General features: G+C 42.7%; 1 protein-coding gene across 1 annotated transcript in view; it reads right to left on the bottom strand.

Annotated features, from left to right (window-relative positions):
- Positions 1–78: 78 nt before the first annotated feature.
- Positions 79–19,248, bottom strand: part of nampt1 (nicotinamide phosphoribosyltransferase 1) — a 31,721-nt gene continuing 12,551 nt past the window's right edge. Inside the window, exons 3-11 of the mRNA XM_080022220.1 lie at positions 18,470–18,573; positions 17,479–17,607; positions 11,706–11,864; positions 9,902–10,038; positions 4,978–5,203; positions 4,768–4,887; positions 4,337–4,477; positions 3,423–3,557; positions 79–3,269 (exon numbers count right to left, since the gene is read on the bottom strand). Of these exons, the coding sequence (XP_079878346.1) occupies positions 3,156–3,269; positions 3,423–3,557; positions 4,337–4,477; positions 4,768–4,887; positions 4,978–5,203; positions 9,902–10,038; positions 11,706–11,864; positions 17,479–17,607; positions 18,470–18,573 (1,265 nt within the window). The 3' untranslated portion in view covers positions 79–3,155. The remainder of the gene's footprint in view (positions 3,270–3,422; positions 3,558–4,336; positions 4,478–4,767; positions 4,888–4,977; positions 5,204–9,901; positions 10,039–11,705; positions 11,865–17,478; positions 17,608–18,469; positions 18,574–19,248) is intronic.

Raw genomic sequence — 19,248 nt, 5'->3', positions numbered from 1 at the left:
AATCTCAATTTCAGCAGGTTGGAAAAAAAAGAAAAGAAAATCACCGTACAGCTAATTTCAAATGAATCACATTTCAAATTGACAGGGTGGGACCTTTAATCGATGTATTGTTGACAATATAGCAACAGTTATGTTAGTTAAAACATCAGTCGCGTTGGGAGAGAATTTGGGGGAGAAAACAACATATACAGATATAGGTAAAACAACAACAACGAGGAAAAAAAACCAAAAACTATTCACATATTGTTATTCAGCCAACACACAAGTGCACCTCACAAACCCCCCTACAAATAAAAGCTTGAAGATATACTGTCTCACACACACACAAAAATAATCAGTCGCACTGCCAGTTCACGCAAACTGTTTTGGATATTTTGTTTTCATGTTGGTACAAAATGGTCATTTAGGCAAAAATAATAATTATAGTTATATTATCTAGTGTGGTCGTCCCCCCACCTGCCCCCTCTTCCTTCAGTCAAACACGTAAGTTTATGTACACGTACGTAAGAAGGCAGTTTGGCCACAACATTTGTAAATGAGGATATTTACTGCAATATTTCTGGCATTGTTTCTTTTTCTACACCATTTGTCATACAAAATAATATTTTTTTTTCTGAGGTAAGAACCAAGACAGTATCAAAATACTAAAATCAAAAAGCTTGTACTAAAATGCAACCGACAAAAATACAGACGACTACTTTGTCGCCCAAAACAAAACTGACAGATGACAAACGTTTTGACAAATATTGACATATGTTTAGGGACATACCGGTGAAGTAAAGGAAAAAATAATTAAGGACCAAGGAGGAAAAAAATAACAGTAGTGTTGCCAAAAATGTTCGCAACATGTGGTGGGGTTGTATTGTTTACCAGCTTCGAGACACAAGCAGGAGTTGGTGACGTCACAAGATTCTCGCCTGAAAAACATTAAAGGCTAGGCGGCTGACGACTAGTTTGTGTCCGTTTTCTAACTACAGTAAAAGGAATGCGCATGGGCCAAAACTGTGTTTCCTCTCCCCCCCCCCCCCCCCCCACACCAAGCCACCCTGGGGCAAGGCACACCCAATCGCTCCACTGAAACTCCTTAGTGCAAAATGAGGGAAAGTGTATTCAATTAAAATCCACGCATGTTCATCGGGACCGATCTCCTGACAAATAAACTTTGTCCCGTCTGTCTACATGTTAAAAGCTAAATGCCAATCGATGAATCCATGTTTGCGACACAATCCTGGGACCACGCAAGTCGGCACGGTGGCCCGATTGGCCTCAGGTCTGATGTGCAACGACATCCAAGTCACCCGACCATGCGTCTTTCTGATCCCGTGATGTCACCGACTCCTCCGAGTTCCTTTCCCGACCTCCGCCACAAGAAATACAGGAGCTTCACCCTCTGAAAAGGACTAACGCGACATTGTGACCGAATATGGACGCTCAACAACGTTTAAAAAGGGGGGAGATTACAAACTCCAGGAGGGCGCTTTACTGGAACCCCCATTTTACCAAAAAATACAAAACAAGACAAAAAAAAGAGGGCCAACTATCACTAGGTATGCCTGGAATGATATGTGACATAGATCACACAAAAACAAACGTTAGCTTCTCGGAAGCAGGTTCGTAAAAGTTGTATACCAAGAGGTGAACTGTATCTTCTCCGGAATCCTCCGTGGGGAAAACGGCCCCGCTTGTCAGGAGTTAAGGCAGTGTGATACACAGGGCGTAGCTTTTTTTTTTTTTTTTTGGCAACGTGGCCAAGGTCCTGCTCAAACACCCTTACCCTTTCGATCAAACAACAACTTTTCCCACAGGAGATTCTGAGGAGATGCTTGGGTATAAATTTCCACCCTTACGTGTCGTCTTTCCGCCCGTGAACGGGCGACTCCTCTAAAAGCCAGAGCGGTTTGGTGGTTTGGGTTCAATGCCGCGCTACTCCTTTCCAGGAAAAGGCTTCGCTAAGTAATCCCCCCTCCTCGACCCCTCACCCGCATCACAAAATACTCTTGCATAAAGGAATACCACACAATCCTTGAAAGGAAGAAAACATCAGTGCACTTACAACCACCTGTGCGCACGCGTGAGCGCGCGTGCACACACACACACACACACACACACACACACACACACACACACACACACACACACACACACACACACACACACACACACACACACACACACACACACACACACACACACACACACACACACACACACACACACACTTCGACATTTAACATTTACATCTCTGCCCGGGAGCCACATTTAAATCGTCGACACATTGGACATACGTATTCTTCTCCATTCCTGTGAGGACCGTTTCTGCGCTCCACATCAGGTAACTATTGGCTTTCAAGACCGCTAATCACCCAGATGACCCAAATCCGCTAAATCATAAATCAGCAAGCGCGTGTTGAACCACATTTAAAAAAGCCAATTGTAAAATGTGCTTCACGAGGGACAATTAAAGGATATTGTTTTCTTACACCACAGTACTGTTTACTAGTTTAAAGCTTCGGGATCAGTGGTGATACATTTGCAAAAAGGAACGTTTACTACCCCACCCCCCACCCGTTTGTAACTAAAAAAATGACATCGCAATTCAGCCGACTTTTGCAAAGAACTCGAGGGGAACTTGTAATTACGTTCAGATTTTGTTGTTGGACCTGACCACAAGATGAGGGGCACGCCGTCCGCGTCGTTATTATCACAATTATTCCCTGGTGGTGTCACATTTCTTCTTGCCCTAACTTTGAACACTCAGTGCAACTCCCCCAACACACTGCACACACCTTTCACCTCTCTCTCCCCCTCTCACTCCCTCTCTCTCCCCCTTCCTCCCTCTCTCACTCTCCCCCTCTCTCCCAGGTTCTCTGTCGCTCAGGCGGGGGGGGGGGGTTGGTTGGTTTGGCATTGGTTGCGGGTATAGTACCAGCAGTACTTCAGAACTGGGGGCCGGGGATTTTGTCCAGAACTGGGCTCTCTTTCTTGGGTGCTTTTTAAAAGGGGGGAGGGAGGGAAGGAGGGTGTTGCAGGCAGGAGGGGGTCTATCAGTGGTGTACGCTACCTCCGTTCGCTGGGTGACATTCGAGGCCAAAAGGTGAAGGGTGTTGGGGGGGGGGGGGGGGGTCATGAGTGGCGTGGGGCGGGGTGAGGGGCGCTCATTGCAGCAGCTCTTTCAGCTCGCTGTCTTTCAGCTTGGCATTGTCTCTGACCTCGTCGAACGTGTACGTCTTCACAATATTGCCGTTCTGGAAAACTGTGTGCAGTAGATCCTGGCGAGAAGAACAGAAAAGAGGGAAGGCAGAAGACAAAAGGATTGGTTCACATAAGTTCCACACAGATGCCTTTACGTGTGTGTGTGTGTGTGTGTGTGTGTGTGTGTGTGTGTGTGTGTGTGTGTGTGTGTGTGTGTGTGTTGAACCCACCACTCCATACTCCTCCAGGTCGCCCTTGCCCTCCTCCAGGGTGACGAAGTCTCCGCTGTGTGTCCGGTGCAGCGACAGACGGCCTTTCTTTGACCTCTTGTTGGGGTCCGCCACAGGGTCCTTGAACACGTTGACCTGGAACACGAGGAGCAACGAATCGCAATGACAAATCAGAAGCGGGTCATTTTAATCTCGGTTTAAGACACTAAAACCACAGAAAATTCCAACCCATGATGCATTAATGTTGCATTGAACTTGAACATTGTACTGTTCCACCGCCTTTTAATAAACCCAATATTAGTTTCTTGCACTGCACTGTCACTTTTATGACTTGATTCCATGCATTCTATTTCTTAACTTTATCATGTGTTCTTCCATTTACAATGTGTTTCTTTTACACTTTGTCTTGATGCTTATGATGTTTTATTGAAAGCACTTTGAATTGCCTTGTTGTTGAAATGTGAATACAAGTGGCTTTGTGTGCACTGTATAATATGGGCCTCGCCGATCTGAAACAGCGATATCAGACAACAAAGACCTCCAGACCGGTTCTCCGGGGCGAGGATATCTCCTCGACAAGCTAAAACGCCATTCGGAAAATAGGCAAAATAATTGTAAACAAAGTGTAAAACAAGGTTTCTTTGATTCATTTCTTGCACTGGATCCATTCTTTGTATTCTGTTTTCATTTACTTTATGCATTCTATGTCCTTTTATAATGTGTTTCTTTGCACTTTGTCTTCGTGCTTTTGATGTTTTTATGTAAAGCACTTTCAACTGCCTTGTTGTTGAGATGTGCGATACAAATAAACTTGCCCTGCCTTGTATTTTATGTCTCCAAATATGAAGACCATGACACATGTACATCCGTTTATATAGTGAATATATTACTCATTCCATGCTGCCAGCCCTTACCCCCAGTCCATTGGTGACTACGTAGCTGCATTTGAAGGAGCAGTTGAGCAGATCTCGGGTCAGTTTCTGGAGCAGAGCACCTCCGGAGCCAAAGGCGATGTTCTCGATGGACCACTTGTGCTGCTTCATACCCTCCACTATCTGGAAAGCGCACACACGCACTGCATCAATATTTGCTTGCACCTGTCTGCGAATGAGTAGATGTTTGAGTATTTAACATGACGTGACATTCTGATTGGACCTTCCATTACAGACAGATCGGGAGTCGATAGGGGGAAAAAAAACAAAACAAGCCCTCTTTGTTTGGTCAAAAAACACTTATTTTAGTAAGGGATGTACTCACTGGGAATTTACATTTTCCCCCATGATTATAATGATACTTGTTTTGTGCTTGGAATTGGATTGGATTGTGTGTTTGTGGTTCTCCCTACCTCTTGCAAAGTGTTGATATCCACTCCGTCTCCCTGGATGACTCTTAAATAGGGAGGCAGAACTTTGTATCCCTTGGAGTTCTCCTCCGTCGGGAACTTCTTACCCAGGATCTCCAAGACCTGAGAGCAGAAAACGGGCAGACGAGACCACGTCACTTAAGTGCACTTCCACGCCGCCCGAGTGCACCGAGGACTGCCCCGCGGGCCCACCTTCAGAACAGTGTCCAGCGGGTTCCCCGAGTCGGGTCGGACCACCAGCGGGGCATCGGCGCTGCGCTTCTCGATCAGCTCCCGCAGGTCCTCCCCCCAGATCTTCTCACAGGCGTTGTAGATGTCGTAGCTGTCGCTCACTATGGACACCGGCACGCTGGGGAACTGCTTCACGATGTGCTCGAAAGCGTCCTTCTCATGGTCCTTCCCCCAAGCTGTGATGGTACTAAAGACAGAGAGAGAGAGAGAGAGAGAGAGAGAGAGAGAGAGAAAAATCAGGTTTTAGTTCTTCTTGTCTTATGCTTTTCATGTGATCACTGTGCTCTGATTATAAGCCAGGCATGAAATTCTTCTTCGGTCATTTTGTCATAAAAAAAAAAAAAAAAAAGAAAAAAAAAAAGAAAAGGAAAGTGAAATGTGGATGAAAAAGATGAACAATTTGTGTGGCTAAGGAGGAAGAGTGAAGCTATGAAGAACAAATGTGTGGTATACATAGAAAGATATATGGAAAGAGACAAAAATGAGAACCATGTTTTTTTGATAAATAATAAAACAGAAGATGACAGGAAATTGACAATAGGCAGTATCACACACTATCCAGTGGGAGGCAGTATACTATAGGTTTCCCACCACATGTAACAGGACCTAAGACAATACGTATATCTTCTCCTTCTTAATGAACGTGTGACATATTAACCAAGTGTCAAAACTCTTTGGGATCATGAGAAAACCCCACAACACATTTTACAACATCATGCATCATGTTACTGGATGGTATTTGAGAGTCCGCTTCACTGGAGCTGTGACCGGCCGCTTATACCTCGCCATGTGAATATTTTCAGCTGCATTTCTTAACTCCTTGTGCTCCAATCTAATGCTCGGAAACGTAACTGTAACACATATGACCTTTTTAAAGACATGAGCAAACTCTGCCTCTTCTATAAAACCACGACACCCCACCCCCCCAGCCCCCACCAAAAACATCAGAACCATAGTGGAATTTCACTGACTCCTCCCCCTCAGGCACAAATCAAACATGCTGGGAAACAGAGGGGAAGTTACATAACGGTTGCCATGACAACGTCTGCCACCGTCCCAAAATGCACTCTTGGGGGCATGAAAGGTGCGCTGGAGCAGCAAAACCTGTCCTGGTGGAAGGAAACAGGCACCTGCGAGGCTGTGTAAACGTATTGACGCCATGACAGCTAACGGCATTGCAGAATTAACAACATCATTTTGTCACTGGACTGGACTCATTTGAACAACTGGTCGAGAAGTGTTTTACCGCCGTGCCTGTAAAAGATTATCGAATTTCATCGGGCCTCATGTTAAATATTTGACATTTATTGGTTATTTATTTCATAAATAAAACAAAAGGGCAAGAAGAAATTGAAGCGAAACAATGAAAGTCAGAAGAAATTAAAGGGAAGATGAAAAAACAGGATGAAGCAAAAAAGAAACCAAAAGGAAAAAAAAACGGAAGGATGATAGATAAATAATGTGGAGAAAGGAATAGAAAGTGAACATTCTGTGCTTAAGAGTCACCCCCCTACACCTACAGGACGTTATATAGACCCAGACAGATGCATCGCATACTAAAGCTGCTTTCACACATGCACTGCAACCCAGAAATTATCCAGACTTTACCCAGCCAGCACCCTGGTACAAAGCCTGTGTAATGTGCGATTGAGCGTTGTGTGAACGGAGCAGAAAATCTTGCGTCTGGATCATTCACAGCGAGCGAGTGGGCGTGTCACGTGTTCGTGACGCCTCTTATCATGTGCCAGTTATTTACCTTTGTGCACTGAGCGTAGCTGCTGCGTACTCCTTTCTTCATTATTCCTTTCCACTCTCTGGTTTATATTGTGGATAGGTCCAAATACATGTCCTGTCTCCTGCACGGTCTACCCAGGCTTCGCCCCTCGTCTAAAGCAAACTGATTATTTCCAGGTAGTGTAAATGTGTCTGACACAGACAATCTCCATTTTTTGCTACATGTGTGAAAAGGTAACACCAGGCAATGTCCGGATAATCAGGCCAAGGCATTATCCGGACATTGTCCGGGGTGCATGTGCAAAAGCAGCTTCAAAAGCAGCTTAAGTGTGAGGGCAGAGGACCCCCCAGCAGGACGGCTGACTGACTACAACTATTGTCTCTGCAACATAATTCCTCCACCTGTGTCTCTTTGCCAAATACCGCTCCGCTGCTGGGATTGAGTAACCATTCTTAAAACCCAACGAGGCTTACAGATGAGATGTTTGGAATCCACCTGTCACTGGAGCTGAACATTTCGCTTTGTGCCCTTTGTGGTACTAAGCCAGTGAGCGCACCAGCGGACTGGAGCAGAGAATGGGCTGAATAGTGCTCAGATGTGCCCGGCGCTGCAGTTTAAGGAAGGGAAGCATGCACCGCAACATGTGCTGATGTTTTCCAGAGGCCGCAGGAATTGTAGATGGCACCAGAGGAACAATGGGGTTATGGGAAGTCGTACACATGGCTAAATCGTGTTTATTGGTATTTCATTCTGACTAATAGCCATAACTAATGTAGAGTATGATATAGGGCTGCGCAATACATCAATATAAAATCAATATCATGATATAAGACTAGATATCGTCTTGATATAGTCAAATGTTGTCTTTTCCTAATCTTGAAGGCTAAAACTATCTTGTCAAAACACCCATAGTAATCACCAAAATAATGTTCAATTATTGTCATCGAGGTAAAAATGTTAATACAGTAAATCTATGCTGTTCTCTGACTAACATTAAGATGTTGCAAAAGTAAAAGTTGGTAGGAGTCATTGTTATTTTACCTTTGTTAGCAGTAAAGATAAGGTGTACTTAGAAAGTGCTGCACTCATTTCCTTTGTCAAAAGATTCAGAGGTCGTCCCTGCAAAACCTTCAGACCTCTCAAAGGAATCCTGCATACAGTATGTAAATAAATGCGTCTCTTTAGGCTTCAGTTCTTACATAAGAAAGTTCTACAGCGCTGCACCGTGGCACACTTTAAATGTCACTTGAATTTTTTTGCGTAGGTCAAAGCAAATGTTAAAAAGAAGATAAGAAAAAGCTAAAATCATACAGCACAATTTGAGGGCAGTGTCATGCATTTGGAACAGTTTAGGTCTTTCTGCTATGATAAATCTCAGGATTATTTCACTTAAATCACTTGAATTTAGTTAAAAAAAAAAAATCATACAAATATAAATTCAAAAATTTAAAGTGGCAATCCATAAGACTGTCTTGGACTTCTTTACAAGTCCAATAATTAATTTGAATTTTTTTTTTTTTAATTGATCTGGTTTACCAACATCTCCGCTCTAACCAATATTGTTATTGCTGAGATTTATTATTCTCCTTGGCATTTTTTGGGCTAAGAGTGTCTGGAACACGGCAAGCACTGAACCCATGGACATGGTTGAGGTCTCGTTAGAATTGGGACGTCTCGGACATCTAATGGTTCAAGTTTGATCCATATTGAATTACATTTCAAGATTCAAGAGATTATTTGTCACATACATACATATATGTTCATACGTATATAATGGAGCAGAAATTAGTGAAAAACAGATGAAAATCGACGGGAAGTATCAGAGCGTTCACGCATACGATACACCAACGTTCCGTCGCAAAACTTCTGAAATTAGATTGTGGAGCGGGGCGCTTTCAGACATCATTATCTAATTTGTTATATGAATGAATGAATGTGCAGGTCGTGGCACTAGTTGCACATTTGCATCGTGCGCGGTCCGCGGTAGACTTCAGTCTGTAGTGATTCTAAATTGCATGAGTGTAGGTGTATTGTGTGTGTGTGTGTGTGTGTGTGTGTGTGTGTGTGTGTGTGTGTGTGTGTGTGTGTGTGTGTGCGTGCGTGCGTGCGTGCGTGCGTGCCTGTGTGCGTGTGCACGCGCGTCGTCTTACCTTCTTGACATCAGCGGGGATTTTCGTTTGATATTGTATCTCAATTTCCCTTTTTGTAAATATACACATTCTGTTCCCATCCAGCCCGGTGTTGGACGCAGTGTTGTGTCCCTCCTTATTTTGCGGCATTCGAGCCAGCCATAACACAAACAGGAGTGGAAAACAGTCTAAAACATACTCCAGTGTTTGTGTCCTCACACATGGAGTTTGCAGCTCCAGAGCAACAAGTCTGAACCGTGCCTGTTTTACTTTAGTCCCAAAAGTTTAAAAAGGTGACGAAATGCCTCTGAGGGACATGTGTTCAGTCTGTTTGAGTGGAACCATGTTGTTGGGAACATACACACGGATTGTGGAAGTCATTTCCTTCCACAGAGACACTGTGAGGCAGGCCTCTGTAGACTACAGGTAGTAGACAGCCACATTCTAGCTTTAGGATAAAGTCATAACGCGGAACAAATGGATCGGCTTGTAGTAGTAATTCTACGCATCACCAGGACTCACCATGTCATTAAGTCAGCCGATGCTGCGTTCAATGGAGACTCAGGAATTAGGAATTGGTGCCGATACAAAGTGATGGTGTGTTTGGGGGAACTCCGAAAACTGTAATGGGTAACTAACACGACTAATTTGGACCCTGTGTATTGCTACCTGCAGCAATATTTTGTCATAGTGTTTTTTTGGTCACTTTATGCGGTGCGGATATCTTTAAATCTGATGGTGCTGTAATTATTTTGTCAATGTTTATCTATATCAACAACTCACTGTGGCTACCTTTCACACGCATGTGCCCAATCTCTGCATTATTTCCAGGAAAATTTTCTGCTACCAACAAAGAAACAGTAGTGTATATAGGAGTAATGCTTGTATAACGTATATACATTGAATGGTTTTTTTCTCAAAAAGGTCCAGCTATAAAAAGCATCAAGCGTGGGATTTAAAAAGGGTCATCACATAATCTATTCATGAAGCATGTTTAATCAGTGTGTTGAGGTTCATGTACCTGTGCTCTGCAGCAGGAACTGAGAAGCCTGGTACAGGATCCTTGGTGCCGTAGTACTTCTTGATAACGCCAATCCCAGCTACAGTGTCTGTGCCCTTGAAGTTGACCAGGTGGGCTGAGGCTCCGATCCCTGCGGTCTGCAGAGCAGACAAGGGAGAGATGGGAAAAAAGGAGAGATATGAAGGGAAAGAAAATCGATTAGATCACACTTATTAGATTTAATGAGGCCTTTCAGAGTTTGGATCACCAAGAAGCCAGACTAAGGCCCCCAAAAATGTCTGTTATCGGATGTGCCTACTTCCTCTAAGGGCACCTTGAAAGTGTTTGTTTCAAGATTCAAGAGGGGTTGCTAAATTTCTAGAAGGTTGTAGATCTGAGCCTTGAATCTCTTAGATATAATCTTGTCTCTGAGGAAATAAGACTTTTTCCTGTAGTTTCATTCAATGGATTGATATTTGATAAACAAACTCTGAGGCAAAGCACACATGCCGTAAACTCAAATCACCCCATTGTGTTCTGCCAGTAGGGGATCTGAGGATTAAGTTAACAACATTAAACTCATCAAGTGTATAATGTTTACAGATCCATAATATAATTGATTTAGTCACCCTTTGTGGCCAGCCAACATATCTACTGCCAAAAACTAAGAGTAGAGGCAGGAAGAAATTTGCTACCAATTGATGTTAGGGATTCCAGTGGTAGGGTGGGCTTCCCTCAGTTGTAGTCAGTAGCGGAGGATTAAACTAGAGTATGTAGTAGTTTAGGATTAAAGGCACTCCTCACTTAATGGGCCGAGTTCTGTTCCTACAACCAGGTCGTTAAGCAAATTGGTCGATAAGTGAGAACCCGTGTTATTTAGGGGGCTAGTGCTAGCGTAGTGAATACTGACAGACTGCGGGAACACGACTGAGAACAGTGATGCAGGATGAGATGCTTGACGCTGAGGTGCCGCGCACGTATGAGAATATATTTATATATTTTTTTAATAACTGAGCAAATATTAAGTGGCTTGAAGTAATGTGGTTATAGCCAAAATTGCATATAGCCCAAGTTGCATAACCTATTGAAAACTAGACAACACACATACACTTAGACTGAACTAATTATAACCTTCAAATGCTCAAACTCCACACAAATGTGAGAATATTATATATCATGCATCAGTACATTACTCAGGACCACGTTTACGAGGAAACTCAATTTGGACTAAAATCATCTAAATCCTCAATTAAAATCGACTTTTTTTTAATTGATTTGCAATACCAGAGGACTATTAAGTACAAGTTAGTAAGTTACATGCCTGTTTGCTGCTGTAATTAACAAGAATTCTGTGATTCTCAGCATTTCTTCACCGATTTGATTACAGTATCTAGCTGGGGAGCGTTAAAGGAAAGGTTACCAAATGTCACTAAAATAACTTTATTTTTTGATAATTGAGAGTAAACCCGAGTAATTGGCAGATGAATCATTAATAGACCCAGTATTGAGAGAATAGCTTCAGCCGATGGCCGCACACCCAGCCATGTAGTATAACGGGGCAATCGCGACCACAGTGACCATGACTGCCTCATTGTGCCAATGAGTGAAAAATTGGGTTTAGGTTTAAAATAGCAAGTTTAGCATCAAATAAGGTGTTGTACCAGCTAAAAGGCATGGAACAGTTTTTAAAAAAGGAGCCGTATATGAAACAACAGGTAGTAAATAATTTTAGCAACCAGCACTGGGTGTGGGTCTTCCATGAAATATTATAATGCATCACAATTACACTATATACCAAGTTTGTGATGGGTTCATCGCCATTTACCTCTTGTGAGGACACTCCTCTGTAGCCAAAGTCGTGCAGCTTGTACTCAAGACGCTCCAGGTTCCCAGAGGTCTCCAGGAGGTACTTGGCCAGGATCTTCTTCTGCTCCCTGGAGTTGGTTGCCACGGTGATGGGGTACCAGATCTGGACCAGGATGGTCTGGAGAAGGAGAGGGATTCTCAGCATAACCAACAAATAGAACTGTGTGTTTATCTCTTTAAAAGCATATCTTAAATATCTGACGATTTCTGTTTTGTATTTTGGGAATTTTGTATACATACAAATTATATATATTATATAAATATTTTTAAAGATAATCTTACATTGATGTGACATTTTAATTGAATTCATTTTTATCCTATTTTATTTATTATTTTTTCCTTTTTTTCAAGCTGGTTAGCTTTTTATTTTCTAATGCGTATGGTCTGTCCTGAAGTCAGAGTTTCCATTAGAAAACATTGGTGCCGGTCAACGTGTCCTGGAAGATTTAAATATCCCGGACAAATGGGAGAGATTTCGGTCAATTATTATTACATTACACTGCATTTAGCAGACGCTTTTATCCAAAGCGACTTACAATTATTCAAACACCGACGGACACAGCCATCAGGAGCAATGAGGGGTTAAGTGTCTTGCTCAAGGACACTACAGCATGCTAGAAGGAGGAGCCTGGGATCGAACCAGCAACCTTTAGATTACTAGACAACCAGCTCCTGAGCTGCCATCCCCAAAGCATCTGCATATATTGAGCTTAAAAACAACTGAGAAGCAGGCTATATAGAGAACGACATCATAAAGGCATGTCCATTGATTGAATATTCAAATTAAAATAGGTCCCGTCAGCTAATGCCATTTTAAAAATAAATAAACATTACGAATATTACTACTTGAAACCAAATAATTTCCATTTGCGAACAATAAGTAACAAGGGCAGCAGCTTTAATTAACATTTCTATAAAATACAATTTTGATCAAATCATAAACAAAATAAAAATGACGAGTAGGACTAAATAAATAATTAAGTTTGTGGTGCTGTCAGGATGTCCTGTTGGCATATTTTACACAATAGATATATGGTCTGCTTTGGGTCAGAACTTAAATATCCCCAAAAAACGGCAAACTATGGATGTATGTGTCCCTGTTGTCAACAATACATCATCTTCCTCCTTCTTTTTTGGATGCTGTGCTCCGTCTCTGCTCAGTGTGTGTGTCTGTGATTACAAGCCCAACTTGTCCATGAGAGAGGGGGCAGGGCTTAGTTCTCTATCGACAACCGTGATTGGTCAGAGGTGAAGCTTTCAGATCAGCTTTAGATCGTCCAAACTGATTGGCTTCTCGTTGCAACTTGCCGAGCGCGGAAAGTAACAGATCTGCAGACTTTATCGAAATGACCCACCCAGCACTAAGTTAAATTGTGCTTGGAAGGAATTATTGTCACTGGACATTATGACCGGAGAGAGTTAAATGTCGGACTTCAATAGATTTTCCCGGTCAATAACTGGCAATTACCGGATAACGGAAACGCTGACGGAAGTGACCAAACCTCACCATAAGAGATTCTAAAAGTGGCATCCCTTCCCTTCATATAGATACTTATATAGATTTCCCAGTTTTCATAAAAGACCAGAAGTATTTTTTGTTACTTTATGGCATTAAGATATAATAATATCTAATATATTGTGATTCTAATATAGTAATATAATACTGTAATGACCCTGGCTGCATTGGTTACTGGGGGAAGTTCAGAGAGGGAATGTGCGTGGGTGATCTGGTGTGTGTGTGTGTGTGTGTGTGTGTGTGTGTGTGTGTGTGTGTGTGTGTGCACTGAGAAGGAGTCGAAGAGAAACAGCGCACAAGGGAGAAGAGTTCCGTTGTTCAGTGAGTCTTCCGCAGCACCTTAGTTTGTACTAAAGTACAATAAGCAGCAAACTGATTCGTAACTTCAGAACCGGGCCATCTACCGGTTCATGGTACATTTTACCGGTTACAGATCTGTATCGTTGAATCGCTAACTCAGATGACAATAAAAGTTAGCTGTGGTTGTTAGTTCATATGCAACTGCCACATAACCGCACAACTCATTAATACACCAATACATGACATGGAATAAATTCAACTATTTACAGTCTAATCACACCCTGTACATGGATGACATTTCTTTCAATAATGTTGTGATATTTTACTATGTGTGTAACAAAGACAGCGCGTGTACACCGATCAGCCACAACATTAAAACTACTGAGAGGTGAAGTGAATAATATAATCTCATTCCCGTGGCACCCGGCAAGGGGTGGGATATATGAGGCCGCAAGTCAACAGTCAGTTCTTGAAGTTGATGTGCCCTTTGACAAGGGCCAAATTGTGATGGTTAAACTATTGGGTCAATTGAGCATCTCCAAAACGACAGGTCTTGTGGGGTGTTCCCGGTATGCAGTGGTTAGTACCTCCCAAAAGTGGTTCAAAAAAGGACAACTGGTGAAACGGTGACAGGGTCATGGGCACCCATGGTCTCATTGATGCATGTGGGGAGTGAAGTCGAACCCATCTGGTTTGATCCCACAGAGAGGTACTGTGGGACAAATTGATGAAAAAGTTAATGCTGCTATGATAGCAAGGTGTCAGAACACACACGCCTATAATGGGCACATGAGCGTCAGAATTGGACCATGGAGCAATTGAAGGTGACCTGGTCTGATGAATCAGGTTTCCTTTAACATGATGTGGATGGGCGGGTGTATGTGCATCGTTTACCTGGTGGAAAAGATGGCACCAGGAAGCACTATGGAAAGAAGGCAGTGTGATGCTCTGAGCAATGTTGTGCTAGGAAACCCTGGGTCCTGGCATTCATGTGGATGTTACTTTGACACGTACCACCTACCTAAACATTGTTGCAGACCAAATACACCACTTCATGGCAATGGTGTTCCCTGACGGCAGCGGCCTATTTCAGCAGGATAATGGGCCCTACCACACTGCAAGAATTGTTCAGGAAATGGCTTGAGAAACATGACAAAGAGTCAAAGGTGTTGACTTGGCCTCCAAATTCCCCAGATCTCAATCCGATTGAGCATCAGTGGGATGTGCCGAACAACAAGCGATGCATGGGGGGCCCCACTTTGCAACTTCCAGGACTTAAAGGATCAGCTGCTCAAGTCTTGGTGCCAGATACCACAGTACTCCTTCAGAGGTCTTGTGGAGTCCATGCTTCCACGGGTCACAGCTGTTTTGGTAGCACGAGGAGGACGTACACACTATTGGGCAGGTGGTTTTAATGTTGTGGCTGATCAAACTCAGAAACAACATTTGGAACAAATACTACTAATGGAGTACTCAACAGGATTTACATATACATGGTATGGTGATGGAATACCTAAATGTTGAAAAACAAACAACCAAAGAAAGAAATGTAACATTTGAATGTGATTCATCTCCAAGGTTTACAACTCTGAATATGTATGTGACAAGTAATCTCTTGAACTTAAACCTGGGCCCCATAGCAGGTAATCTTAGACGCTAATCGCCTTCCAAGACTTGGCGTCATGTGACATTCATGTGTGAGGCAAATGTTGGCACAGAAACCACCTCTACACAGCGACGCAGGCTTTTGCAGTGACACAACAAAACATGCATGCATGCACGCACACTAATGCGCATGCATGTCATGTTGACTGTTCCTACTCTCTCCCAGCCTTGACCTTTTCTCTGGGAACAGATAACACATCATCCAGTATCATCCCATCCCAGATATATGATAATGACGAGTAACACACTTACATGGTGTAAGTGTAGAAGGTCAAATAGGCACGTGCTCACACACCCACACACAGCACGGTAACAGTGCATATTTCTGAACCCCCTAAATGACGACAAAATATTAAATGTGGACAAATTAATTAGGGGTTAATAATGTGTGATGAATAATGATAACTATGTGTCGGCCTATTGAGGGATTTTTGGGTCTCTTCTCTCAAGAGCAGTCGTTTTACAATAACAACTCGCACGGACAAACAAAAAAAGAACCCAAACCCTCCACCCACAAACAGCGAAAGTGACGAAAGGAGGGAAAGGGGGAAGATGATAGGGACAAAAAAGACAAGGACAGAGAGAAAGGGGGAGGTGTGAAAGGGGAGAGGGAGTTTGACCTAATGACACAGCCCAAGGACACCAGCCTGACAACCACATCTAAATTTATACCAGGCATGAAGATTGACTGTGTGTTTATGCATGTATTTTTATCTGCTGTGAAGGATAACTGTGTGCGCATGCATGTGTGTGTGTGTGTGTGTGTGTTGGTGTGAGAAATGAGTCGTGCTTGACCTGATGACAGAGCCACGGCCAAATAAGGGATGGGTGTGTGGGGCGGGCGGGTGTGTGTAGATGTAAAACGGGGAGAGAAAATACAAAATTCTGCTAAATGGAAGGAGTGACATGAGACAGATCCCATGCATCCGATCTTAGCAGAAATTAACATTCACTTAAGAGGTTTTGGGTTGGAAATACCAAGAGAACCAAATGAACTGCTGGAGGCTAGTAATTATTGATATATATAATATTGATTCTGTAAGTCCAACACAAGAGAACAAACAGAGCGAGTTCCTATTTTGTTAGATGCTAATCAAAGACAAGGGTTTGCCAACATACAGTCCTCTTTATCTGCAGTGTATACAATTTAACTGATGCCGGTGGAGGAATACATTTGCTAAGGGACATGTACTACAACATGGCCTATATGGACATGACTGTGATACTTTTTCTGACCGCTATAATTGCCCGTTGTGTTTAAATGCATTTTTTTTTGGATAAGAATGTCACCAACATTTTAGCCAAAATGATGCCAGAATAAACCGCAGGGTTTTCCATACCATTATTAAAACTTGGGCGCAGCGCCTAAGGATTTTTTCATGGCACCAGGGAGCGATGCTGGTACACCAAGTATCAATGCGACATAACCTAAACAGCCCCTTGGTGACAGAACAATCCTCTGAAATTGTCATCTCCTCCTTATCTTTTGGAGCTTTCATAGTGATCACAATCATAGTCCTTGGGAGAGTTTTATCTATGCGAGAGTCAATGCTGGACTCTCTGCCACGGTTACTCCTACAGATGCTGTGTTCAAGTCACGCGGGAATTTATGATCAAAACGACTTGCTTCTGGTAACATCAATCTGTTCTTCATATCCATAAACGTATGGGAACTTGAACTTATAGAAAAATATATTTGGAAACTTAAAAAAAATCCTTAGTCCAATGGGTTGACAATAGGGGACAAACCCCTGGTGGTCCAGATTATTAATCAGCGAAAGGAACATTTGCTGGGTAAAAGTTTAATTTCGGATAGCCATAACTGAGTTTAGCAATCAGGTCATGCTGGAACAATGATAGAAAGTAGAAGGACAAAAATGAAGACAAGTGGAAGTGTTCAAGCACTCGCTGCCTTTATCAATCTTGAGAAGGAAAGAAGAAAAACAATAACGGACTCGTATCCGTAGAACGTTAATCCCGACAAACTGTCTAATAACAGAGAATGGCTTACACATGGAGTTTCCATGGGAATGAAACATCTCTGAGCAAGGCAACAAGCCACAAGGGGTCTCGCTTCACAGTGATGACAGCTAAGACATCACTGTGTTGTTTTAGCATCGGAGGCCATCACATGATGAGGGCTTCTACAATAGCTGCCTGCTCTTGGCACCAAAATTAAAAAAAAAATTTAAATAAAAATAAAAGAATTATCAAAGGATTTTAGTGACAGAAAGAGGCCTTCACATCTTACCTCAACCCAGTTGGTGAGCCAGTAGCATTCGGGGTCTGTGCTCTCCACTGTGAAGAGAACGTTGCCTCGAGGAATCACGCTGCCTTCTGGGACCGCTTTGATTTCAATGGGCAGATGGCCCTTGTATTTCTATTAACACACAGACACAGACAGACAGAGACAGACAGAGACAAACAGAGACAGACACAGTTTTTAAGTCTCTTTCATGTGTCTGGTTGTCGATCTTCCATCGCTAACATTCTCAGTTTTCTAAAAATTTCTGCGGTGGGCCCAAAAATGTGACCTTGGTGCTAGCAAGTCTGTAGTTTCAAAGGACATTGAGGAGACCTCAAACTAAATCTGGCTCCAAATTCAATCTTCTGCTAATTAGATTTGAAGTGGTGTGTGTTTGTATTTGTGTATATGTGCTTGTATATCCACGTGTGTGTGTGTGTGTGTGTGTGTGTGTGTGTGTGTGTGTGTGTGTGTGGGTGTGCGTGTGTGTGCGTGTGCATGCTGTGGGCTACTTTCCGATTAGCAACAGACAGGATGTGTAGTCTTAATGTGTATCAGGAGGGTTTTGGGGGATGCTCTGAATTTACATATTTGTCTATAAGGATGTCTATGCGAGGAAATGAGCAAGAGCGAGACAGAGAAGAAAGAAATAGAGAAAGACGGAGAGAAGGACAGAAAACCATCGCTGCATCCGGAATGGCATAAAGCATACTATTTAGTGTATAGTACATCCCAAACCATGGTACCTCCAGTAAGCATATACAAAGTACCAGAATGAGACACTACATTCGGTGAAAAAGCATAGTATGCAGAGAGAGAGAGAGAGAGAGAGAGAGAGAGAGAAAGAGAGAGGGAGAGAAACCTAACCGCGGTGCATTGGATATTACAAGATGCCAATGTCCATCAGACTAACTGTAGCTTTCAAAAAACAAAAAAATCCTCACGTCAGGAGAAAGGAAGGTCATATCTTGTTCTCAACACTGGTCTACTAAATTACCTCCAGGATGTAGTTCCACCCCTTCTCATTAAAAACATCATCTTGAAAATGTTCTCTGTAGACCTCCTTGGCCTCCTGGATCTTCTCTGGACTCACCACCTTCCCTGTGTGGGTGAAAAAGCGTGTGGATGGTTGAATTAAAAACAGCGAAAGGGAGTAGAACACCTGACATATTGAAAAATAAATGGGTAAGAACAATATTTTGCAGTAAAATGTGTGACACTGATGAGACTTTTGGTCCAATTTGTGGTTCAGTTTCTTTAGAATCAAGGTACATTTTTTTTTTTAAGAGGCATGAGAACAATAATATTATCATTATTTATTACACATTTAATTTCACTCTTTAATAGATAGAAAAATGACACAAGGAGCAATATTTGGATAGACGGACAAACAGATGACATGACAGATAAATGTGTGAGACAGAGTATTGGAATGCCACTATACTGTCCACCATGGTAATTAAATACTGAGTGTCCTGTGCACACTAACAGGGCATCTTTGTCCACACACACACACACACACACACACACACACACACACACACACACACACACACACACACACACACACACACACACACACACACACACACACACACACACTTTTGCTATGTTTTCAAATCAGGAATGATACAGAAAGCAATGCGAATTGCACAGACTGGGTATGATTTAAAAGGATAGAAAGATTCCAGGGCCCGACACTAACTCTTAGAAGTGGCTGCCAGGATGGCAACTATGCATCAGCTGGTTTCCGAGACACGATGGTTGCAGAATTTC

Source organism: Zeus faber (assembly GCF_960531495.2).
Source record: "Zeus faber genome assembly, chromosome: 21".
Taxonomy (NCBI): Eukaryota; Metazoa; Chordata; class Actinopteri; order Zeiformes; family Zeidae; genus Zeus; species Zeus faber.
Note: the sequence above shows the minus strand (reverse complement) of the source record. Positions and strands in the feature narration are given on the sequence as shown.